General features: G+C 44.8%; 1 protein-coding gene across 4 annotated transcripts in view; it reads left to right on the top strand.

Annotated features, from left to right (window-relative positions):
- LOC139382315 (serine/threonine-protein kinase SIK3 homolog) overlaps positions 1-21,070 on the top strand; it is a 43,519-nt gene that overhangs the window by 13,191 nt on the left and 9,258 nt on the right. Inside the window, exons 2-16 of one of the 4 annotated variants that reach the window (XM_071126224.1) lie at positions 5,739-5,855; positions 6,083-6,146; positions 6,394-6,555; positions 6,687-6,811; positions 7,078-7,201; positions 7,318-7,436; positions 7,572-7,682; positions 7,819-7,953; positions 11,753-11,830; positions 12,453-12,562; positions 12,796-12,952; positions 13,063-13,212; positions 15,081-15,154; positions 15,615-15,749; positions 16,895-17,036. In XM_071126224.1, coding sequence (XP_070982325.1) covers positions 5,739-5,855; positions 6,083-6,146; positions 6,394-6,555; positions 6,687-6,811; positions 7,078-7,201; positions 7,318-7,436; positions 7,572-7,682; positions 7,819-7,953; positions 11,753-11,830; positions 12,453-12,562; positions 12,796-12,952; positions 13,063-13,212; positions 15,081-15,154; positions 15,615-15,749; positions 16,895-17,036 — 1,803 coding nt within the window. Of the gene's footprint in view, positions 1-5,738; positions 5,856-6,082; positions 6,147-6,393; positions 6,556-6,686; positions 6,812-7,077; positions 7,202-7,317; positions 7,437-7,571; positions 7,683-7,818; positions 7,954-11,752; positions 11,831-12,452; positions 12,563-12,795; positions 12,953-13,062; positions 13,213-15,080; positions 15,155-15,614; positions 15,750-16,894; positions 17,039-21,070 lie in introns of all 4 variants that reach the window. The other 3 variants (XM_071126225.1, XM_071126227.1, XM_071126226.1) reach the window with 3 other exon arrangements.

Here is a 21,070-nt window from a genome sequence, read left to right as displayed (position 1 = left end):
TGTCAACGTCTTGACTATATTTCCTATTCATTTTGCAACTCATTTCATGTATGTTTTCCTGGAAAACGAGGACATTTCTAAGTGACCCAGAACTTTTGAACGGTAGTGTCTATTTCTTTGCATTGTTTGCAAACTGACATGTGACGTGTATCCCACATGATATCATTATAGGCCAGGCTAAATCCACAAAACCAGTCTGTTTCATTTAGTTTGTGTTAACCTCCTTTGTTCTATTGTAACTTTTTAAACTTCATTTGTATTCCGTCGATATCCAGATTGACATTTTTTGTTTTTCATATTCGACTCTCTGAGCTCTCCACGGTCATCCGCTGTTATATAAAGCCTGAAAGGAATTTCATGATGACAGTCGTCGTTTGTATATGAAACTTGAAAAGTCCTCTTGTCCACATTCCGTTGGTGTAATTGTCAGCAGCACAGTCGTGTTGTTTAGAGCGCCTTGCCCCAAATAATCTGCTGGCGTGGTAAACCTATTTCTTTCTCCTGTTCATTTTGTTCCTGGTTGCTATGTCTCAGCAGTGGCGTGGTGCTATGGTTAGGTCAACAGTCTTGTGATCGCGGGGGCTATGTGACACTTCAGCTTAACCGGCTCTCTTCTGTATCCATATCTTTCAATGGAAAATTCCCAAAGTAATGCAGGCCAGACACGTCACCCCTCCCAAGTAGATTACTGTAACTATAACTGTACATTATAAACCAGCCAGTAGTTCCAACTACAACTGGCTATTGAACTGAATTGCGTGTGTGAGGAAATGAGTTGCGCTAGTCATTATGATAGTGTGTCCAAACTCCTCTATTGGTGCTCAGCTTATCAGGCCAAATGATGTTCTCTCAAACATCCTGCAGGCGCCAGCTTTTATAGGCCAGCGTAGCTCTCTCTTCCAGTTTTGATTTCGGACCGATTTCCTTATTTTGAGTCCATTTGCATGGAGAGGGACTTGATGTTCCCAAAGTATTTGGGTTTGCGGCGTGAGACCGGGAGTGTGAACTCAATGCCCCATGACCTTTCTCCCTCATTTGGGCTTTTCTGTTTTTACTGTGTAATACCAGTTTGTGTGTGTGGTGTTCATTCTGTGTGTAGTGTGGTGTTCATTCTGTGTGTAGTGTGGTGTTCATTCTCTCTCTGTGTATGAATGTATGTATGTGTGTGTGTGTGTGGTGTGGTGGTTATTCTGTGTGTGTGTGTGTGTGTAGTGTGGTGGTCATTCTGTGTGTGGTGTTCACTGTGTGTGTAGTGTGGTGTTCACTGTGTGTGTCGTGTGGTGGTCATTCTGTGTGGTGTTAATTTGTGTTTGTGTGTGTGTGGTGTTCGTTCTGTGTGTGATGTGGTGTTCAATGTGTGTATTGTGTGTGTGTTTTTCAAGTGTGTCCCTGCTCCAGATGCTGGACCTCGTACCCACAATGGGGTGGAGGGGTGCTAGAACACCATGTGCCTGGCTCTTCCTTTTCCTGTCCACTAGCCGGAAATGGGCCCGCAGCTTGCTCTCAGATGGCCCCATTCTATTATCTCGGCCAAGAACATAGAGGGGGAAGAGTAGCATCAGATATTACCACTATTCCCAGAATGTGAAGCCAGCTCACAAGGATGTTTAGAGAGCAGGTTTTCGTCTCATTCTCGACAGACCATCGCATTACGCTGTTAGGCTAATTTATTAATTTATTCATTAGCCTCAAACCTGACGTCGAGCTGACACGTCACAGTTAGTGGTAAAAGATAGCACCGTCAGAATTGATTAGATCAGCAAGGTGTCAAACTCAATTGCTGGAGGGTCGTGTGTTTGCGAGGTTTCCCAACTCCCTTGTACTTGATCGATACATTTAAGGTAATTGATTAGTTAGGAACCCCTCACCTGGTTGTCTAGGTCTTCATTAGACACAAAAGGAAATAACAAAAACAAGCAAAAACACACAGTGCCTTCAAAAAGTATTCATACCCCTTGACTTATTCCACATTTTGTTGTGTTACAGCCTGAATTCAAAATGGATAAAAACATTCTCACTCATCATCTACACACAATACCCTTTAATTACAAAGTGAAAATAAGTTTTTAGAATTGTTTTCAAATGTATTGAAAATGAAATACATTTACATAACTATTCACACCCCTGAGATAATACACAGCGATTACAGCTGTGAGTCTTTCTTGGTAAGTCTAAGAGCTTTGCACACCTGGATTCTACAATATTTGTCTGTTATTCTTTTCAAAATTATTCAAGCTCTGTCAAGTTGATTATTGATCATTCCTAGACAAACATTCACTGTCATCTTGGTAAGCAACTCCGTTGTAGATGTGGCCTTGTGTTCCCATTGTCTGGTGGAAAGCAGACTGAGCCAGGTTTTCCTCTAGGATTTGTCCTGTGCTTAGCTCCATCTGTTTATTTTTTATCCTGAAAAACTCTGCCGTTCTTAACGATTACAAGCATACCCATAACATGATGCAGCCACAACTATGCTTGAAAATATGGAGAGTGGTACAGAGTAATGTGTTGTATTGGATTTGCCCCAAACATCATGCATTGTATTCAGGCCAAAAATGTAATTGCTGTGTTTTTTTGCAGTATTACGTGTGTGTGTGTTGTTTTTAAAAACCAATACAAAACATACAAACGACAACATAACAGATGCACACAAACATCCACAACATCAACTCTGCCCAGAACCACCTGATCACAGCACCATCTCCAGTGCCAGTAACACTCTCTGCCACATGGCCTCAAACTGCACCATGTTGTTTCTCTCTGTTGCCCACGCGCACTTTCAACATTTAGATAATAAAGCATTTGACCTTTCCATTGTGTTAACGATGGGGAATTGGTTGATTTCCAGTTAGGTATAAAATTTTTTCAAAATGATTGATGAGAAACGAATCGCCCAACCCACTGGGTATCTGACTGCACCCTCATATGCCTAATTGCAAACAGGACGCATGTTTTGGAATATTTGTTATTCTGTACAGGCTTCTTTCTTTTCACTCCCATTTAGGTTCGTATTGTGGACTAACTACAATGTCGTTGATCCATTGTCAGTTTTCTCCTATCACAGACATTCAACTCAAACTGTTTGAAAGTCACCATTGATCTCATGGTGAAATCCCTGAAATCCTCTCCGGCAACTGATTTGGGAAGGATGCCTGTATCTTTGTGGTAACTGGGTGTATTGGTACAACATCGAAAGTGTAATTAATAACTTCACCATGCTCAAAGGGATATTCAATGTCTGCTTTCAAGATTTTTTTTATTTTTTTTTACCCATCTACCAATTAGGTGCCATTCTTTGTGAGGCGTTGGAAAACCTCCCTGGTCTTTGTGGTTGAATCTGTGTTTGAAATCCACTGCTCGCCTGAGGGACCTTACAATTATCTGTATGTGTGGGATACAGAGATGAGGTAGTCATTAAAAAATCATGTTGCACAAAGAGTGAGTCCATGCAACTTATTATGTGCATCGCTAAGGACATTATTATTCCTTCACTTATTCAGGCTTGCCAGAACAAAGTGGTGCAATACTTATTGACTCAAGACATTTTCATTTTTTATTAATTTTGAAAAACATAATTCCACTTTGACATTGTGGGGTATTTAATTCAATTTAAATTCAGGCTGTAACAAAACAAAATGTGGAAAAAGGTCGAGGGGCGTGAATACTTTCTGAAGGTGCTGTAGCCCTCAAGGACTTGAGTTTGACACCCCTGGATTGTATACGCTGACCTGTTATTTCAGTGCCATTATGTTAGTTAACCCCTCCCCTAAGGTCTCTGTCAGTGTCAGGTTAGCTGCGGGGGCTCAGCTTAGTTGTAGGCGTGCGCCCCTCGTTGGGTCTTTGACAGGCGCTAGGCTATTTATAAAATCCATGTCTTATTTATTATATGATCAACATGTTAGGTTAATTCCTCGAACCTATAAGGCAAATTCCCTGGCTTTTGCGGATGGTGTGAGATGAGAGAGGTGGGAATATTTGCTTTCTTTGTCTCCATGTTGGTGGTTCTTTATCTAAGCCAAAGGAAGTGTCTGATTATCTGATATGAATTAATTTGATTTTATTTGTAATTCACCTTTATTTAACCAGGTAGGCAAGTTGAGAACAAGTTCTCATTTGCAATTGCGACCTGGCCAAGATGAGGCGGCAGGGTCGGCTAGTGGTTTTATGATGGTATGTTTGGCAGCATGCGTGAAGGATGCTTTGTTGCGAAATAGGAAGCCAATTCTAGATTTAACTTTGGATTGGAGATGTTTAATGTGAGTCTGGAAGGAGAGTTTACAGTCTAACCAGACACCTAGGTATTTGTAGTTGTCCACATATTCTAAGTCGGAACCGTCCAGAGTAGTGATGCTGGACGGGCGGGCAGGTGCAGGCAGCGATCGGTTGAAGAGAATGCATTTGGTTTTACTTGTATTTAAGAGCAGTTGGAGGCCACGGAAGGAGAGTTGTATGGCATTGAAGCTCATCTGGAGGGTTGTTAACACAGTGTCCAAAGAAGGGCCAGAAGTATACGGAATGATGTAATTTGCGTAGAGGTGGATCAGAGACTCACCAGCAGCAAGAACGACATCATTGATGTATACAGAGAAGAGAGTTGGCCCAAGAATTGAACCCTGTGGCACCCCCATAGAGACTGCCAGAGCCCCGGGCAACAGGCCCTCCGATTTGACACACTGAACTCTATCAGAGAAGTAGTTGGTGAACCAGGCGAGGCAATCATTTGAGAAACCAAGGCTATCGAGTCTGCCGATGAGGATGTGGTAATTGACAGAGTCGAAAGCCTTGGCCAGGTCAATGAATACGGCTGCACAGTATTGTTTCTTATCGATGGTGGTTAAGATATTGTTTAGGACCTTGAGCATGGCTGAGGTGCACCCATGACCAGCTCTGAAACCAGATTGCATAGCGGAGAAGGTGCGGTGGGATTCGAAATGGTCGGTAATCTGTTTGTTGACTTGGCTTTCGAAGACCTTAGAAAGGCAGGGTAGGATAGATATAGGTCCGTAGCAGTTTGGGTCAAGAGTGTCCCCCCCTTTGAAGAGGGGGATGACCGCAGCTGCTTTCCAATCTTTGGGCATCTCAGACGACACAAAAGAGGTTGAACAGGCTAGTAATAGGGGTTGCAACAATTTCGGCAGATCATTTTTTAGAAAGAAAAGGTCCGGATTGTCTAGCCCGGCTGATTTATAGGGGTTAAGATTTTGCAGCTCTTTCAGAACATTAGCTGACTGGATTTGGGAGAAGGAGAAATGGGGAATGTTTGGGCGAGTTGCTGTTGGGGGTACAGTGCTGTTGACCGGGGTAGGGGTAGCCAGGTGGAAAGCATGGCCAGCCGTAGAAAAATGCTTATTGAAATTCTCAATTATAGTGGATTTATCGGTGGTGACAGAGTTTCCTATCCTCAGTGCAGTGGGCAGCTGGGAGGAGGTGTTCTTATTCTCCATGGACTTTACAGTCCCAGAACTTTTTTGGTTTTGTGTTGCAGGAAGCAAATTTCTACTTGATAAAGCTAGCCTTGGCTGAGTTCCAAATGGCACCCTACTACCTATACAGTGCAGTCAATAGGGAATAGGGTGCCACTGTGTCCCTGATCAGTGCTCTGACTTTGACCTCCTGTTGATGAGTTGGGTATGGTCACTCATTGATGAGTCATTTTGCTCAAATGGTTTTGGTTCGCTTGAAATGGTTCAATAGATATCTTGTACTAACTCCCACTCCATTGTCTTTCTGTCTCTGTTCAGGTGGCCATCAAAATAGTGGACAAGACCCAGCTGGACGATGAGAACCTGAAGAAGATCTTCAGGGAGGTGCAGATCATGAAGATGCTGAGGCACCCTCACATCATTCGTCTCTACCAGGTCAGTAGATCACAGCTCTGGGGTGGAGTTTGCTCTAAGTACAGATCTAGGATCCCTTCCCACAACCATAACCTTAACCGTTTGTATGGAGAATGCAAATCTGACCCAAGATCAGTGTCTACAGGCAACTTCACCCTAAACCGGATCCACACTGCTGATGCCGTATGTTTAGTGATGTTGACTGAAGCGGTTATATTGTCAATGCAAATGTCTGTCTCTCTCATCAGGTAATGGAGACCGAGAGGATGATCTACCTGGTTACAGAATATGCCAGTGGTGGGGAGATTTTTGGTAAGTTTGTCTTTTGTAGTGAGCCATTGTCTTTTTGTATGCTCCACTTGTGCACAATTGTATGGTTTACTACCTATGTCAATGGCTCTGACTAGTGACGATCTGTTTGTCTGTGATCTTGCGTTTGACGTCGTCATTGTTTCAATGTGATGTGAAGTGGTGGATCTCGGGGAAATGCAAAGCAAAACCCCTGTAAAAGGCAAATTAACTGAATTTGAACTTTGGCCTCTCGCCTGTCTGTGTTCAGACCACCTGGTGGCCCACGGCAGGATGGCGGAGAAGGACGCGCGGCGGAAGTTCAAGCAGATCGTGGCGGCCGTCCACTTCTGCCACTGCCGCAACATTGTCCACCGAGACCTGAAGGCCGAAAACCTGCTCCTGGACCACAACCTCAACATCAAGATTGCCGGTATAGTTTTTCACTTGATTTCTAGGAGTGTGTTGGGGTAGATCACGGGAAGAGAAGGTTGATTCCCCCGCTTATCTCCTCTTTTTTTCCCTCCTCTCTTTTTTTGAACTTCCCTCCTCTGTCCATGGTAGACTTTGGCTTCAGTAACCTGTTCTCCAGAGGCCAGCTACTAAAGACCTGGTGTGGGAGTCCTCCCTATGCTGCCCCAGAGCTCTTTGAAGGGAAGGAGTACGACGGACCCAAAGTGGACATCTGGGTCAGTGTCCTAGTCTTAGTAATCCTAGTTCCTATAAGAAACGACCACAGCTACTCCTCATAGCCTACACTGGACCGTGGCTACGTCCCAGTTCACACTTCCCGGCATAGATTTAACATTGGTCGACATTCCTCACACCCCAATCCAGTGCTTTCAAATCCAACAGGGAGTGTGTCTATGCCCACTTTTGGAATAGGGTGGAGAGTCTCACCTATGAGGGATTACTCCTCCTCATCCTCTCTCTATCTCTCTCTCTCTGTGTGTAGAGTTTGGGCGTGGTGCTATATGTTCTGGTGTGTGGTGCCTTGCCATTTGACGGCAGCACCCTCCAGAACCTGAGGGCCCGGGTGCTGAGCGGGAAGTTCCGCATCCCCTTCTTCATGTCCACAGGTGAGACCCGATGCCAGCACTAGTACCTTGCAAGTTGAAACAATGGTGTCTTCTACGGCGTCTGACTGGCTGCTGTGAGTTGTGTTGCTCTTCTGACGCCGTGTTCTCTCTGACAGACTGTGAGTACCTGATCCGACACATGCTGGTGCTGGAGCCCAGTAGGCGCCTCTCCATGGAGCAGATCTGTAAGAACAAGTGGATGAAGCAGGGAGACCCCGACCCAGAGTTTGAGAGGGTGAGTTCCTGAACTCTGGGTCCATCGAGCTGCTTTTGGATGATCTGGCAAGACTGCTCTGACCCATTGTCTTTGATTTCAATGAAGGATGGACCCAACGTTTTAATGGAATTTCTGTCTCTCTCTCTCTCTCAGTTGATAGTGGAATGTGAGCAGGTGAAGTCTGAGCGGGAGACAGAGCTCATCAACGAGCAGGTGCTGATGGCCATGTCTGAGATGGGACTGGACCGCGAGCGCACACTCCAAGTGGGACCAACACACACACACACACACACACACACTAGACACACGATTGTTGCAGTAGACAAACCCTTTTGTGCATATGAAATGCCATTGGCTAACAGTTGTCTTGTTTCACCCCTCTCTCGCCCGTTCTCTCCAGTCTCTGCACACTGATGCATACGATCACTACAGCGCCATCTACAGCCTGCTCTCTGACCGCCTGAAGAAACACAAGACCCTGCGCGTGGCCCCGCCCACGCCCCGCCCCATTGGCTACCCTCTCAACGCTGTACAGGTAACCTTTGCCCCTCGGATCTACAGATTCTAAGGAATCTGATTTGATTGGTTACTAAGATTATATGGAACGGATACCATATCATGGTTTAGTTATACAATTAGGTGTCTTTTTGGGGGTTAGAGGTATATAACTTGTGGAGCAAACTGGCCTAATGTAGTTCACTTTAGAAAAAGATAAATAATATTTTTGTATTTCTCCCCTCCCCCTTCCGTCGGTTCACTCTCGTGCATTTCTCCGGTAGTCACTACTTTACCTCAGATCCCTTTGTACTTCAGTGAATGATGAAGCCTACAAGAGAGGAATGGAAACGTCTCGTTGCAGCCAAGGACACATCACTAACATCAGAGCCATTCAAAGGAAAGAGCGATGTTTTAGCGAAATTTGATAGTTGTCTTTGACAACAAAGGAACTGAGCAGAAGGCTTGGGCTCCCAAATTGGCGCAGCGGTCTAAGGCACTGCATCTCAGTGCTTGAGGCGTCACTGCAGCACTAGTACCGGCTGTATCACAACCGGCCGTGATTGGGAGTCCCATAGGGCAGCGCACAATTGGCCCAGCCTCGTCCTGGTTTGGCCCATGTAGGCATCATTGTTAATACGTTTTTAACTGACTTGCCTAGTTAAAGGTAAATAAATAAATAAAAATACTGCAGTTTAATCAAATGCTAACCGGAGAACGGAACAAGCGGCATTAGCTGCTTTACTACCGACAACGTTACCGGTCAAGCCCAATTGTTTGCCTATTTAACCAAACCTGTTCCATCTGAGGTGAAGAGGAGGATTGCCGGTACTACGATAGGGTGGCAGATATGGGCGCCAAAGACCTCCGGCCATTTAATCTGGTTTAGGGCAAAGGTTTTGAAATTGAGGCCCAAAGTCCATATCCGTGAATTAAACCGACTCTGGGTAAGTAGAAGGGCTGCCTTCATTGCCAACATCTCATAATGTGGTTGTTATTATCAGCTGTTTGTGCAGGCAACTGTCTCTTGAGCGACGAGTAGCTAACGGAAGCTATTTCTGCACGTAAAAATTTGCGCGGGATGGGAGTGATTTTTATCAGGACAGGAAAGTTCCGGGGTTATAGAATTGGTGCGGGATCAGAACAGTACAGGGAAAAATGTACAAGACTTGACAGGATTGAATTTTCACTCCCATATCAATCTTTAAAAGGCAGAACCGAATGTGACTACTTAGTACACTGAGTTCAGAGCTCACACTTGTTTAAACTATGGAAGAGGTTAGTAGTTTATTAATTTAGTCGTTTAGAGATTAGTGCTTTACAGTAACAAGATTTTTAATGTTTTTTTTGTGATATTTGCAGGCAAAAATGCTTGATTTTGCTGCGGCAATTCTGACATTTTGGATGGCAACATGCAATGATTTTGTACGATTTGATGAGGAAAAGTTTGACGTGTAGCTTGATTATGCGGGATTGGTTTAAATTGCAAGCCCTCTTTTTGTACTGCGGTGATTGGTTTAAATTGCAAGCCCTCTTTTTGTACTGCGGTGATTGGTTTAAATTGCAAGCCCTCTTTTTGTACTGCGGTGATTGGTTTAAATTGCAAGCCCTCTTTTTGTACTGCGGTGATTGGTTTAAATTGCAAGCCCTCTCTTTGTACTACGGTGATTGGTTTAAATTGCAAGCCCTCTCTTTGTACTGCGGTGATTGGTTTAAATTGCAAGCCCTCTTTTTGTACTGCGGTGATTGGTTTAAATTGCAAGCCCTCTTTTTGTACTGCGGTGATTGGTTTAAATTGCAAGCCCTCTTTTTGTACTGCGGTGATTGGTTTAAATCGCAAGCCCTCTCTTTGTACTGCGGTGATTGGTTTAAATTGCAAGCCCTCTTTTTGTATTGCGGTGATGGGTCAGTTTTATGCCAAAATATTCAGATGATTTGACTGTTTTATGTGGAAATAGTGCAGTGATTGGTAAAGTGTGCAAGCCCTCGCATAATATGCGGGCCATTGTTGAATTAAAAAAATTATAATTGCAATCCTAGAGGGACTTTAGTGGTCCTATGTAGCTCAGTTGGTAGAGCATGGCAGTTGCAACACCAGGATAGTGGGTTTGATTCCTGGGACCACCCGTACGTAAAATGTATGTATTCAGAAAGTATTCACACCCCTTGACTTTTTCCACATTTTGTTGTTACAAAGTGAAATTCAAATGGATTTAATTGTAATTTTTGTCAATGATTTACACAAAATTCTAACATTGGTCAAAATAAATACAATAATCATAAATAACATTGATTAGATAGGTAAAAATCTGATGTTCTGCACCTGAACAAGGCCGTTAACCCACTGTTCCTAGGCCGTCATTGTAAATAATAATTTGTTCTTAACTGACTTGCCTAGTTAAATACACTGCTCAAAAAAATAAAGGGAACACTTAAACAACACAATGTAGCTCCAAGTCATTCACACTTCTGTGAAATCAAAGGTCATACAGGCACGTGGAGGCCACACACACACTACTGAGCCTCATTTTGACTTGTTTTAAGGACATTACATCAAAGTTGGATCAGCCTGTAGTGTGGTTTTCCACTTTAATTTTGAGTGTGACTCCAAATCCAGACCTCCATGGGTTGATAAATTAGATTTCCATTGATAATTTTTGTGTGATTTTGTTGTCAGCACATTCAACTATGTAAAGAAAAAAGTATTTAATAAGAATATTTCATTCATTCAGATCTAGGATGTGTTATTTTAGTGTTACCTATTTTTTTGAGCAGTGTATATTGGAAAAAAAACTATTCAATCCACCTGAGTCAATACATGTTAAAATGACCTTTGGCAGTTGTGAGTCTTTCTGGGTAAATCATTAAGAGCTTTCCACACCTGACACCTGGATAGTGCAACATTTGCCAATTTATTCTTTAAAAAAATTCCTCAAGCTCTGTCACATTGGCTAATGATCATGGCTAGACAACAATTTTTAGGTCTTACCATAGGTTTTCAAGCAGATCTGTCAAAACTGTAACTCGGCCACTCAGGAACATTCACTGTCTTCTTGGTAAGCAACTCCAGTGTAGATTTGGCCTTGTGTTTTAGGTTATTATCCTGCCTGAAGGTAAATTCGTAGTGTCTGGTAGAAAGCAGACTGAACCCGGTTTTACTCTAGGATTTTCCCTGTGCTTAGTTAGCTCCATTCTTTTTAAAAAAAAATTTCTTTAAAAAAATATTTTTTATTCCCACTTCTTTACGAATACAAGCATGCCCATAACATGATGCGGCCTACACTATGCATGAAAATATGAAGAGTGATACTTAGTAATGTGTTGTATTGGATTTGCCCTAAACATAACACTTTGTATTCAAGACAAAATGTGAATTGCTTTGCCACATGTTTTGCAGTATTACTTTAGTGCCTTGTTGCAAATACAATACATGCTTTGAAATATTGTTATTCTGTACAGGGTTCCTTCTTTTCACTCTGTCAGTTAGGTTAGTATTTTGGAGTAACTACAATGTTGTTGATCCATCCTCAGTTTTCAGTAACTGTTGTAAAGTCACCATTGGTCTCACGGTGAAATCCCTGAGAGGTTTCCTTCCTCTCCGACAACTGAGTTAGGAAGGACGCCTGTATCTTTGTAGTGACCAGGTGTATTGATACACCATCCAAAGTGTAATTAACTTCACCATGCTCACACCATCCATTATGTTGAGGTGAACAGAGTGACCCACATCCCCCTATCAGCAGGCCAGAGCAGATTACTAGCCAATCAGGTTTGATCATGGAGTGACCTTAGCTGTGTGTGTGTACGTGTTTGTGTGTGCGCGTGTCTTTTTCCTGCAGACGGATCAGCAGGGTAATCCCGTTAGCATGAATGTCCCTCACGTCCAGCTGATCAACCCAGAGAACCAGATCGTTGAGGTTAGTGAGTCCACCCACATCCATTTCACAATCCTGCATCATCCTGCATAGCTGCTCTAGTGACACTGACATGGTGGCCTGTTTGCTATGGTCGCTGTAAGATTATTATACACTTCTTTAAAGTCCAAAACGTTTTTTTTTTTTTTTATCTCGATACAAAAACATTTCTGGGTAAAACAATTTAAGTACCGTACTGCGATTTGTTTTCAATTAAACGGTCAAAAAGAAACAAAAATAGCTTTTGCTAGGACTGTAGTCTAAACTAGCTGTTGTTGGCAGTGACGTTTGGGACTCTCTATCTTATTGTTCTATTAGCTAATTTACCAGGCAGGCCAGAACTCCATTCCACCTAAACAGGCAGAAATGTCCACAATTTCACAGTATTATTCCAACCTCATAGTGAGGAAATATATAAAACTGCACTGGCCTTTTTAAGTAGGAATTGAAGAACTTGTTATCTAGACTGCACAGCAATTGTGTTGTTTTGTGGGATCCTACACTAATATAACCCTGTGATTCACATACATCCAACTCTGAATTACTCAGATACACACTGGCATACCACATACAGAAAGGAATGCATTGTTACACATACAGATATTGTTTGTCCTTTGCTGTGTAGCCGGACGGAAACATGGCCCTGGACAGTGATGACGCAGAGGAGCCGTCTCCAGAGGCCATGGCTCGCTACCTGTCCATGAGGCGTCACACTGTGGGCGTCCCAGACCCCAGGTACTGTATTCACCTTGTCTCTCCTGTCTGTCCACCGGTCTGGCCGTTTGTCTGGCCGTCGGTCTGTCTTGTCGTCTGTCTGGCTGTTTGTCTGGCCGTCTTTTATCATTGTGTGTGTGTGTACGTACGTGTGTGTACTTGCGTGTGTGTGCGTGCATGCGCGTGTGTGTGTGCGTGCGTGTGTGTGTGTACATGTTTGCTTTCATCTCCTTGCTGACTGTGTTCTCTATCAGGACGGAGATGCAGGAGGACCTGCAGAAGCTGCCCCCTGGGTTCCCCCGTGTGGCCCCCCAGCCCCCCTTCCCCATGCCCCCCACCATGGGCCACATGCACACACTGATGCCCACCCAGAACCCACACCTGCAGCCCACACAGCAGCTGGAATACAAGGTGAGGGATCAGAAAGTGTGTGTGGTGTGACAGAGTATAGTTACATAGTCTATGTATATTGATATATGTATGGGCCAAACTGATGTTCCTCTTGCTCTCTGTCCCTCCAGGAGCAGTCCCTGCTGCAGCCGCCCACCCTGCAGCTGCTGAATGGCATGGGGCCCCTGGGCCGCAGGGCCTCGGATGGTGGGGCCAACATCCAGCTGCACGCCCAGCTACTGAAGAGGCCACGGGGACAGTCCCCTCTGGTCGCCAACCCTGTGAGTCCCTGCCCTCCCAATGTTAGAGTGTGTGTGTGTGTGTGTGTGTGTGTGTGTTTAAGAGCCAGAACTGGATTCAAATGCATGTGTATTTGTTATTTAAATACTTATTTTCTGTGTATAAAGCGCGCTGTGTTAAGAAGCAGTGCGGCTTGGTTGGGTTGTGTTTCGGAGTACGCATGGCTCTCGACCTTCGTCTCTCCCGATCCCGTACGGGAGTTGTAGCGATGAGACAAGATAGTAACTACTAACAATTGGATACCATAAAAATACATTTTTTTTAAATGCCAACTATTTGAAAATATTTTCAAATACTTATTTGCAAATCGATTATTTTAAATACTGGGTTCAAATGCATGGGAGTATTTATTTGTATTTGAAAATATACTGTCTATTTGAGTATTTTCAAATACATGCCAGTACTTTCCCAGTGTATTTCCAAATACATCCCAGTATTCAACTACTTGTGTTAAAAATATATATATATATATATATATTTTTTTTTAAAGTGTACTTTCAAATGTCTCAGGTCACTTAAGTTTTTGTCTAGTCCAGTCTACTATGCCATGTGCTCTGTCAGTGCCTATTAACCTGCTCTGTCAGTGCCTATGTACCTGCACTGTCAGTGCCTATTAACCTGCTCTGTCAGTGCCTATTAACCTGCTCTGTCAGTGCCTATTAACCTGCTCTGTCAGTGCCTATTAACCTGCTCTGTCAGTGCCTATGTACCTGCTCTGTCAGTGCCTATTTACCTGCTCTGTCAGTGCCCATGTACCTGCTCTGTCAGTGCCCATGTACCTGCTCTGTCAGTGCCCATGTACCTGCTCTGTCAGTGCCCATGTACCTGCTCTGTCAGTGCCCATGTACCTGCTCTGTCAGTGCCCATGTACCTGCTCTGTCAGTGCCCATGTACCTGCTCTGTCAGTGCCCATGTACCTGCTCTGTCAGTGCCCATGTACCTGCTCTGTCAGTGCCCATGTACCTGCTCTGTCAGTGCCCATGTACCTGCTCTGTCAGTGCCCATGTACCTGCTCTGTCAGTGCCCATGTACCTGCTCTGTCAGTGCCCATGTACCTGCTCTGTCAGTGCCCATGTACCTGCTCTGCCAGTGCCTATGTACCTGCTCTGCCAGTGCCTATGTACCTGCTCTGCCAGTGCCTATGTACCTGCTCTGCCAGTGCCTATTTACCTGCTCTGTCAGTGCCTATTTACCTGCTCTGTCAGTGCCAATGTACCTGCTCTGTCAGTGCCCATGTACCTGCTCTGTCAGTGCCCATGTACAGTGCCTTGCGAAAGTATTCGGCCCCCTTGAACTTTGCGACCTTTTGCCACATTTCAGGCTTCAAACATAAAGATATAAAACTGTATTTTTTTGTGAAGAATCAACAACAAGTGGGACACAATCATGAAGTGGAACGACATTTATTGGATATTTCAAACTTTTTTAACAAATCAAAAACTGAAAAATTGGGCGTGTAAAATTATTCAGCCCCCTTAAGTTAATACTTTGTAGCGCCACCTTTTGCTGCGATTACAATCGAGAATCTGTGTACCTGCTCTGTCAGTGCCCATGTACCTGCTCTGTCAGTGCCCATGTACCTGCTCTGTCAGTGCCTATTTACCTGCTCTGTCAGTGCCTATTTACCTGCTCTGTCAGTGCCTATTTACCTGCTCTGTCAGTGCCTATTTACCTGCTCTGTCAGTGCCAATGTACCTGCTCTGTCAGTGCCAATGTACCTGCTCTGTCTACTGAGGTGACGGTGGTTTTATACACCCCCCACCTGTTTTCAGAGTGTCACTGTCCAACATTGTTTTTCCTCATGTTCTCTCTCTCCTTGTCCCGTTCTCCCTCCCCCTCTCTCTTGCAGCACCCCATCCCGGCTGTGGCTCCGGTGGATGAGGAGGGCTCTGACGGGGAGCCCGACCAGGAGGCGGTGCAGAGGTAAGCCTGGGAGGGTGACAGGGACAGGGGGGCTTTGGAGCGTGACCGTAGAAGCGCTGGTGTTCCTGGGTTACTGGGAGTTGAGATGCAAGTAGGCTGCAGCACTGCTTTCTGCCACCGGGGGACCTGGCCACTATTGTTCCGGTGCGCCCCTCTCATCACGCAACTGGCTTTCAATCAACTCCTCTCCAACTTCTACCAAATCTACCTCTCTAAATCTCCTCTTAAAATATCTCTCTCTCATTTCAAATTATGCCGCCAAATTATCCCGCCACGGCTTCGCTTACACTAAGCTTGCTCAAACAATCCAATCCTCAAATTGGAACGGGGGGTTGTGGGCGTTATCTGATGTGTGATTCGTCCTGCCTGAAGGAAGGGGGAGGATGGGTTTTTTCCCCCTCCCCCAATGAGGACGGAGAGCTGACCAGTGCTGCTTCCTGTCTCCCTCCCCGCGGCCCAGGTACTTGGCGAACCGCTCCAAGCGGCACACGACGCACGCGCTCATGAGCACGGCGCACGGCGGTGAGCCGCTGGCAGACTCGCAGAGGCCCCAGGGCTCCCGACAGAGGGGGTGGGCCCCGGAGCAGCACTGCCGGTGAGGGGCCCCACACTGAGGCTGACAAACACCACGCCCCAGCCCAGGGGGGGCATGCATGGGCCCCGACTCACAGCAACGAGGGAGCAGGGACAGTATCTAGAGATAGGGACATAAGCACTAAATACACACATACACCCCCTTCACTGAGCCAAAAGTCCTCACTGGGGTGGGGTGCATCGACGCCAGCATTCAGCGAGGCAGGGAAAGGGGCACAGGAACTTAGGAAACATTCACAGAGACACATATTCTCACGCTATAATGAGCTGGAAGTCCATACCGGGGGGGGGGGGGGCATGAATGGGCTCCAGCCAGCACACAGGAGCAGGAACCTGGACCCTATTGCACCATGCAGGTTACACTATCACAGTCACCAGCTTGAAGCATACGACATGAGGACTTCTAGTGATCCAGGGGTAGGTTAGGTAACAGAACCAGTTATCAGAGCCTTGCGCCGGGCTCCGAGTTCTCCTGAGCTGCAGGTCAGCCGTTGGACAGTCTGGGTTGTGGGGAAGTTGCCATCTCATTGGCTGAGGACAGATATCATCGAGCGTCTCAGAGTAGGAGTGCTGATCTAGGATCAGCTCCCCATCTAATCTCGTTCATTGGGATCTTACCCGGGCAAAACTGATCCTAAATCAGCAATCTGAGACGTTTGATACATGCGGCTGGTCTTCTGATACTGATTGAACACGCTCAGCTCAGTATAGGAGAAGCATCTTTATTGTAATTATTCCAAGCCGTTCGTTCTACAGCCAGTTTGAGTCAGCCTAGTTATTCTCTGATTTCTCTAGCTAGCTATTCTCGGTATAGACAATTTTTTTGCTTGTTTGACTGCAACTGAAGAACGCTTCAGGTATTGGATTCTCCAAATGACCTTGTCGATCAGGTCTTGGTTTGGACTGGGTATGACAACACCGCGACGCAGTCCTGCTGTGTGTTGCTGTGGATCCTCTGCTCACGGTTCTAGGATCAGCTGTTTGTTTACAGTGACATTATGATGATGCAGAGAGACCAGAGGAGCTCATGTAAATGTGATTTTTCATTTTTCTGTCTGTATGCGACTTCACCTCTGTATCCATTTCTATGTATGTCTGGCTCCTGTCTATGTGTCTGTTTGTTTGCGGCTCTGCGCTTCTCCCCAGGTCCATCTACAAGGACTGTAACACCCTGCACTTGCCCATGGAGCGTTTCTCCCCCGTGAGGCGCTTCTCCGATGGGGCCACCACCATCCAGGCCTTTAAGATCCACCTGGAGAACAGCAGCCTCATCAGGCAGCTCAAACAGGTACTGTACACCCCCACCTGGTTCTGTACACCCCCACCTGGTTCTGTACACCCCCACCTGGTTCTGTGCACCCCCACCTGGTACATACAGTGCATTCAGGAAGTATTCAGACGCCTTGACTTTTCCCACATTTTATGTTACAGCCTTATTCTAAAATTGATTAAATAAACACAAATCCTCGATAATCTACACACTATACCTCATAATGACAAAGCGAAAACAGGTTTTCACATATCTTTACAAATTTATGAAAAATAGAAAACAGATACCTTATTTACGTAAGTATTCAGTCCCTTTGCTATAAGACTTGAAATTGAGCTCAGGTGCATCCTGTTTACTTTGGTCATCCTTGAGATGTTTCTACAACTTGATTGGAGTCCACCTGTGGTAAATTCAATTGATTGGACTTGATTTGGAAAGGCACACACCTGTCTATATAGGGTCCAAAGTTGACAGTGCATGTCAGAGCAAAAACCAAGCCATGAGGTCGAAGGAATTGTCTGTAGAGCTCTGAGACAGGCCTGTGTCAAGGCACAGATCTGGGGAAGGGTAACAAAAAATGTCTGCACCATTGAAGATCCCCAAGAACACAGTGGCCTCCGTCATTCTTAAATGGAAGAGGTTTGGAACCACCAAGACTCTCCTAGAGCTGGCCGCCCAGCCAAACTGAGCAATCGGGGGAGAATTGCCTTGGTCAGGGAGGTGACCAAGAACCTGATAGTCATTCTGACAAAGATCCATTGTTCCTCTGTGGAGATGGGAGAACCTTCCAGAATGACAACCATCTCTGCAGCACTCCACCAATCAGACCTTTATGGTAGAGTGGCCAGATGGAAGCCACTCCTCAGTAAAAGGCACATGAGAGCCTGCTTGGAGTTTGCCAAAAGGAACCTAAAGTACTCAGACCATGTGAAACTAGATTCTCTGGTCTGATGATATCAAGTTTAAAGTCTTTCGGGACAAGTCTCTGAATGTTTTTGAGTGACCCAGCCAGAGCCCTGACTTGAACCCGATCGAACATCTCTGGAGAGACATGAAAATAGCTGTGCAGCAACGCTCCCCATCCAACCTGAAAGCGCTTGAGAGGATCTGCAGAGAAGAATGGGAGAACGTGCCCAAATACAGATATGCCAAGCTTGTAGCGTCATACCCAAGAAGACTCGAGGCTGTAATCGCTGCAAAGGTGCTTCAACAAAGTACTGAGTAAAGGGTCTGAATACTTATGTAAATGTAATATTTCAAAAAAAATTAATACATTTGCAAACATTTGTAAAAACCTGTTTTTGCTTTGTCATTATGGGGTATGCATTTTTTTTAAAATCTCTTTTAGAAACACTCAAGGGTTCTGAGTACTTTCTCAAACCACTGTATCTCACAGCCTCCCGAAAGACAAAGCATTTTAATGTTTTCTTCTTTCACGAGAGACTCGTCCTGATTTACCTCTACCTGCAGCTCCTGAGCATAGTCCCTCTACAGTGGGGCAAAAAAGTATTTAGTCAGCCACCAATTGTGCAAGTTCTCCCACTTAAAAAGATGAAAGAGGCCTGTAATGTTCATCATAGGTACACTTCAACTATGACAGACAAAATGAGAAAACAAATCCAAGAAAATCACATTGTAGGATTTTTTATGAATTAATTTGCAAATTATGGTGGAAAATAAGTATTTGGTCACCTACAAACAAGCAAGATTTCTGGCTCTCACAGATCTGTAACTTCTCCTTTAAGAGGCTCCTCTGTCCTCCACTTGTTACCTGTATTAATGGCACCTGTTTGAACTTGTTATCAGTATAAAAGACACCTGTCCACAACCTCAAACAGTCACACTCCAAACTCCACTATGGCCAAGACCAAAGAGCTATCAAAGGACACCAGAAACAAAATTGTAGACCTGCAGCAGGCTGGGAAGACTGAATCTGCAATAGGTAAGCAGCTTGGTTTGAAGAAATCAATTGTGGGAGCAATTATTAGGAAATGGAAGACATACAAGACCACTGATAATCTCCCTCGATCTGGGGCTCCATGCAAGATCTCACCCCATGGGGTCAAAAGGATCACAAGAACGGTGAGCAAAAATCCCAGAACCACACGGGGGACCTAGTGAATGACCTGCAGAGAGCTAAGACCAAAGTAACACAGCCTACCATCAGTAACACACTACGCCGCCAGGGACTCAAATCCTGCAGTGCCAGACGTGTCCCCCTGCTTAAGACAGTACATGTCCAGGCCCGTCTGAAGTTTGCTAGAGAGCATTTGGATGATCCAGAAGAAGATTGGGAGAATTTCATATGATCAGATGAAACCAAAATATAACTTTTTGGTAAAAACTCAACTCGTCGTGTTTGGAGGACAAAGAATGCTGAGTTGCATCCAAATAACACCATACCTACTGTGAAGCATGGGGGTGGAAACATCAAGCTTTGGGGCTGTTTTTCTGCAAAGGGACCAGGACGACGGATCTGTGTAAAGGAAAGAATGAATGGAGCCATGTATCGTGAGATTTTGAGTGAAAACCTCCTTCCATCAGCAAGGGCATTGAAGATGAAACGTGGCTGGGTCTTTCAGCATGACAATGATCCCAAACACACCGCCCGGGCAACGAAGGAGTGGCTTCGTCCTGGAGTGGCCTAGCCAGTCTCCAGATCTCAACCCCATAGAAAATCTTTGGAGGGAGTTGAAAGTCCGTGTTGCCCAGCAACAGCCCCAAAACATCACTGCTCTAGAGGAGATCTGCATGTAGGAATGGGCCAAAATAGCAGCAACAGTGTGTGAAAACCTTGTGAAGACTTACAGAAAACGTTTGACCTCTGTCATTGCCAACAAAGGATATATAACAAAGTACTGAGATAAACTTTTGTTACTGACCAAATACTTATTTTCCACCATAATTTGCAAATAAATTCATTAAAAATCCTACAATGTGATTTTCTCTAAAAAAAAATCTAATTTTGTCTGTCATAGTTGAAGTGTACCTATGATGAAAATTACAGGCCTCTCTCATCTTTTTAAGTGGGAGAACTTGCACAATTGGTGGCTGACTAAATACTTTTTTTGCCCCACTGTACCTGCTGCTCCTGAGCATAGTCCTGCCTTACCCCGTACCTGCTCCAATGTATCTACCTGCCTCTCCTACATAGGTGCCCAGACTGCCCACAACCCCTGGGGCGCAAGTGTGAATGCCACACAAGCCTCCCTTGACGTCATCCACTTGTTTTCCTACACAGTGAAGGAACAGATTTAGATACTGAGCCTCTTTAGAGAAGATTCAGTGTAGAGTCAGTGTGTATGTCTCCACTTTGTACTGTCCCGGTGTCTTAATGACGGACTCCCTGATGTCGTCTATCGTCATACTAAACTGTCTGGCCTCACTGGAAAGTATTTTGTTAACGCATCCGGGGAAAAGAGCGTGTCTTACCGTGATTCAATTAATGCCTTTGTCACAATAGAATCACTGGCATACGCACATAGCTAAATAGCTTGTCAAGTGCTCTACTTTTGCCTCTGGATGTTCCAGGTGGTATGAAACATTGGAACTGGCTCTCCATTGAGGTCCCATCAGTTGAAAGGCCTCTTGTAATTCTCATTCTCTCAAACCCGCTGGTCCTTATTTCCCCCTTACCCACCTGCTCCCGCTGGCCCTGCCTTAACCCGTACCTACCTGCTCCATTGTATCGACCAGTGTAGAGACACCAAAACACAGGTTTCTTCTTGTTTAGTCTGTATACTTAAAGACCCCTCCCTCCCATCCATCTTTTTTTCCAGAAACCATACCATTCTACCATTCTCCGAAACCAAGGACATTTTTAATTTTCTGCTTTTCATTCAATATGTTTCCATGTAAAGAACAAGTCATCAATGTACTTTTTTTTCATCTTTTTTTTTTTTCCTTCCATCCATCTTTTTTTCGACCTTCTGTCACCTGCACCTCTACACAGCGCCGAGGCTGCCGTTCAACTATATTTCAATATGTAAACTTGTGTTTTTTTTTTTTTTTTGCATTGCTCTGCAGTCTACAATACTTCTTTGGGTAAGCAC

The sequence above is a fragment of the Oncorhynchus clarkii genome, chromosome 24 (assembly GCF_045791955.1).
Source record: "Oncorhynchus clarkii lewisi isolate Uvic-CL-2024 chromosome 24, UVic_Ocla_1.0, whole genome shotgun sequence".
In the NCBI taxonomy this organism is placed as follows: domain Eukaryota; kingdom Metazoa; phylum Chordata; class Actinopteri; order Salmoniformes; family Salmonidae; genus Oncorhynchus; species Oncorhynchus clarkii.
This window is presented reverse-complemented; position numbering and strand designations above follow the sequence as displayed.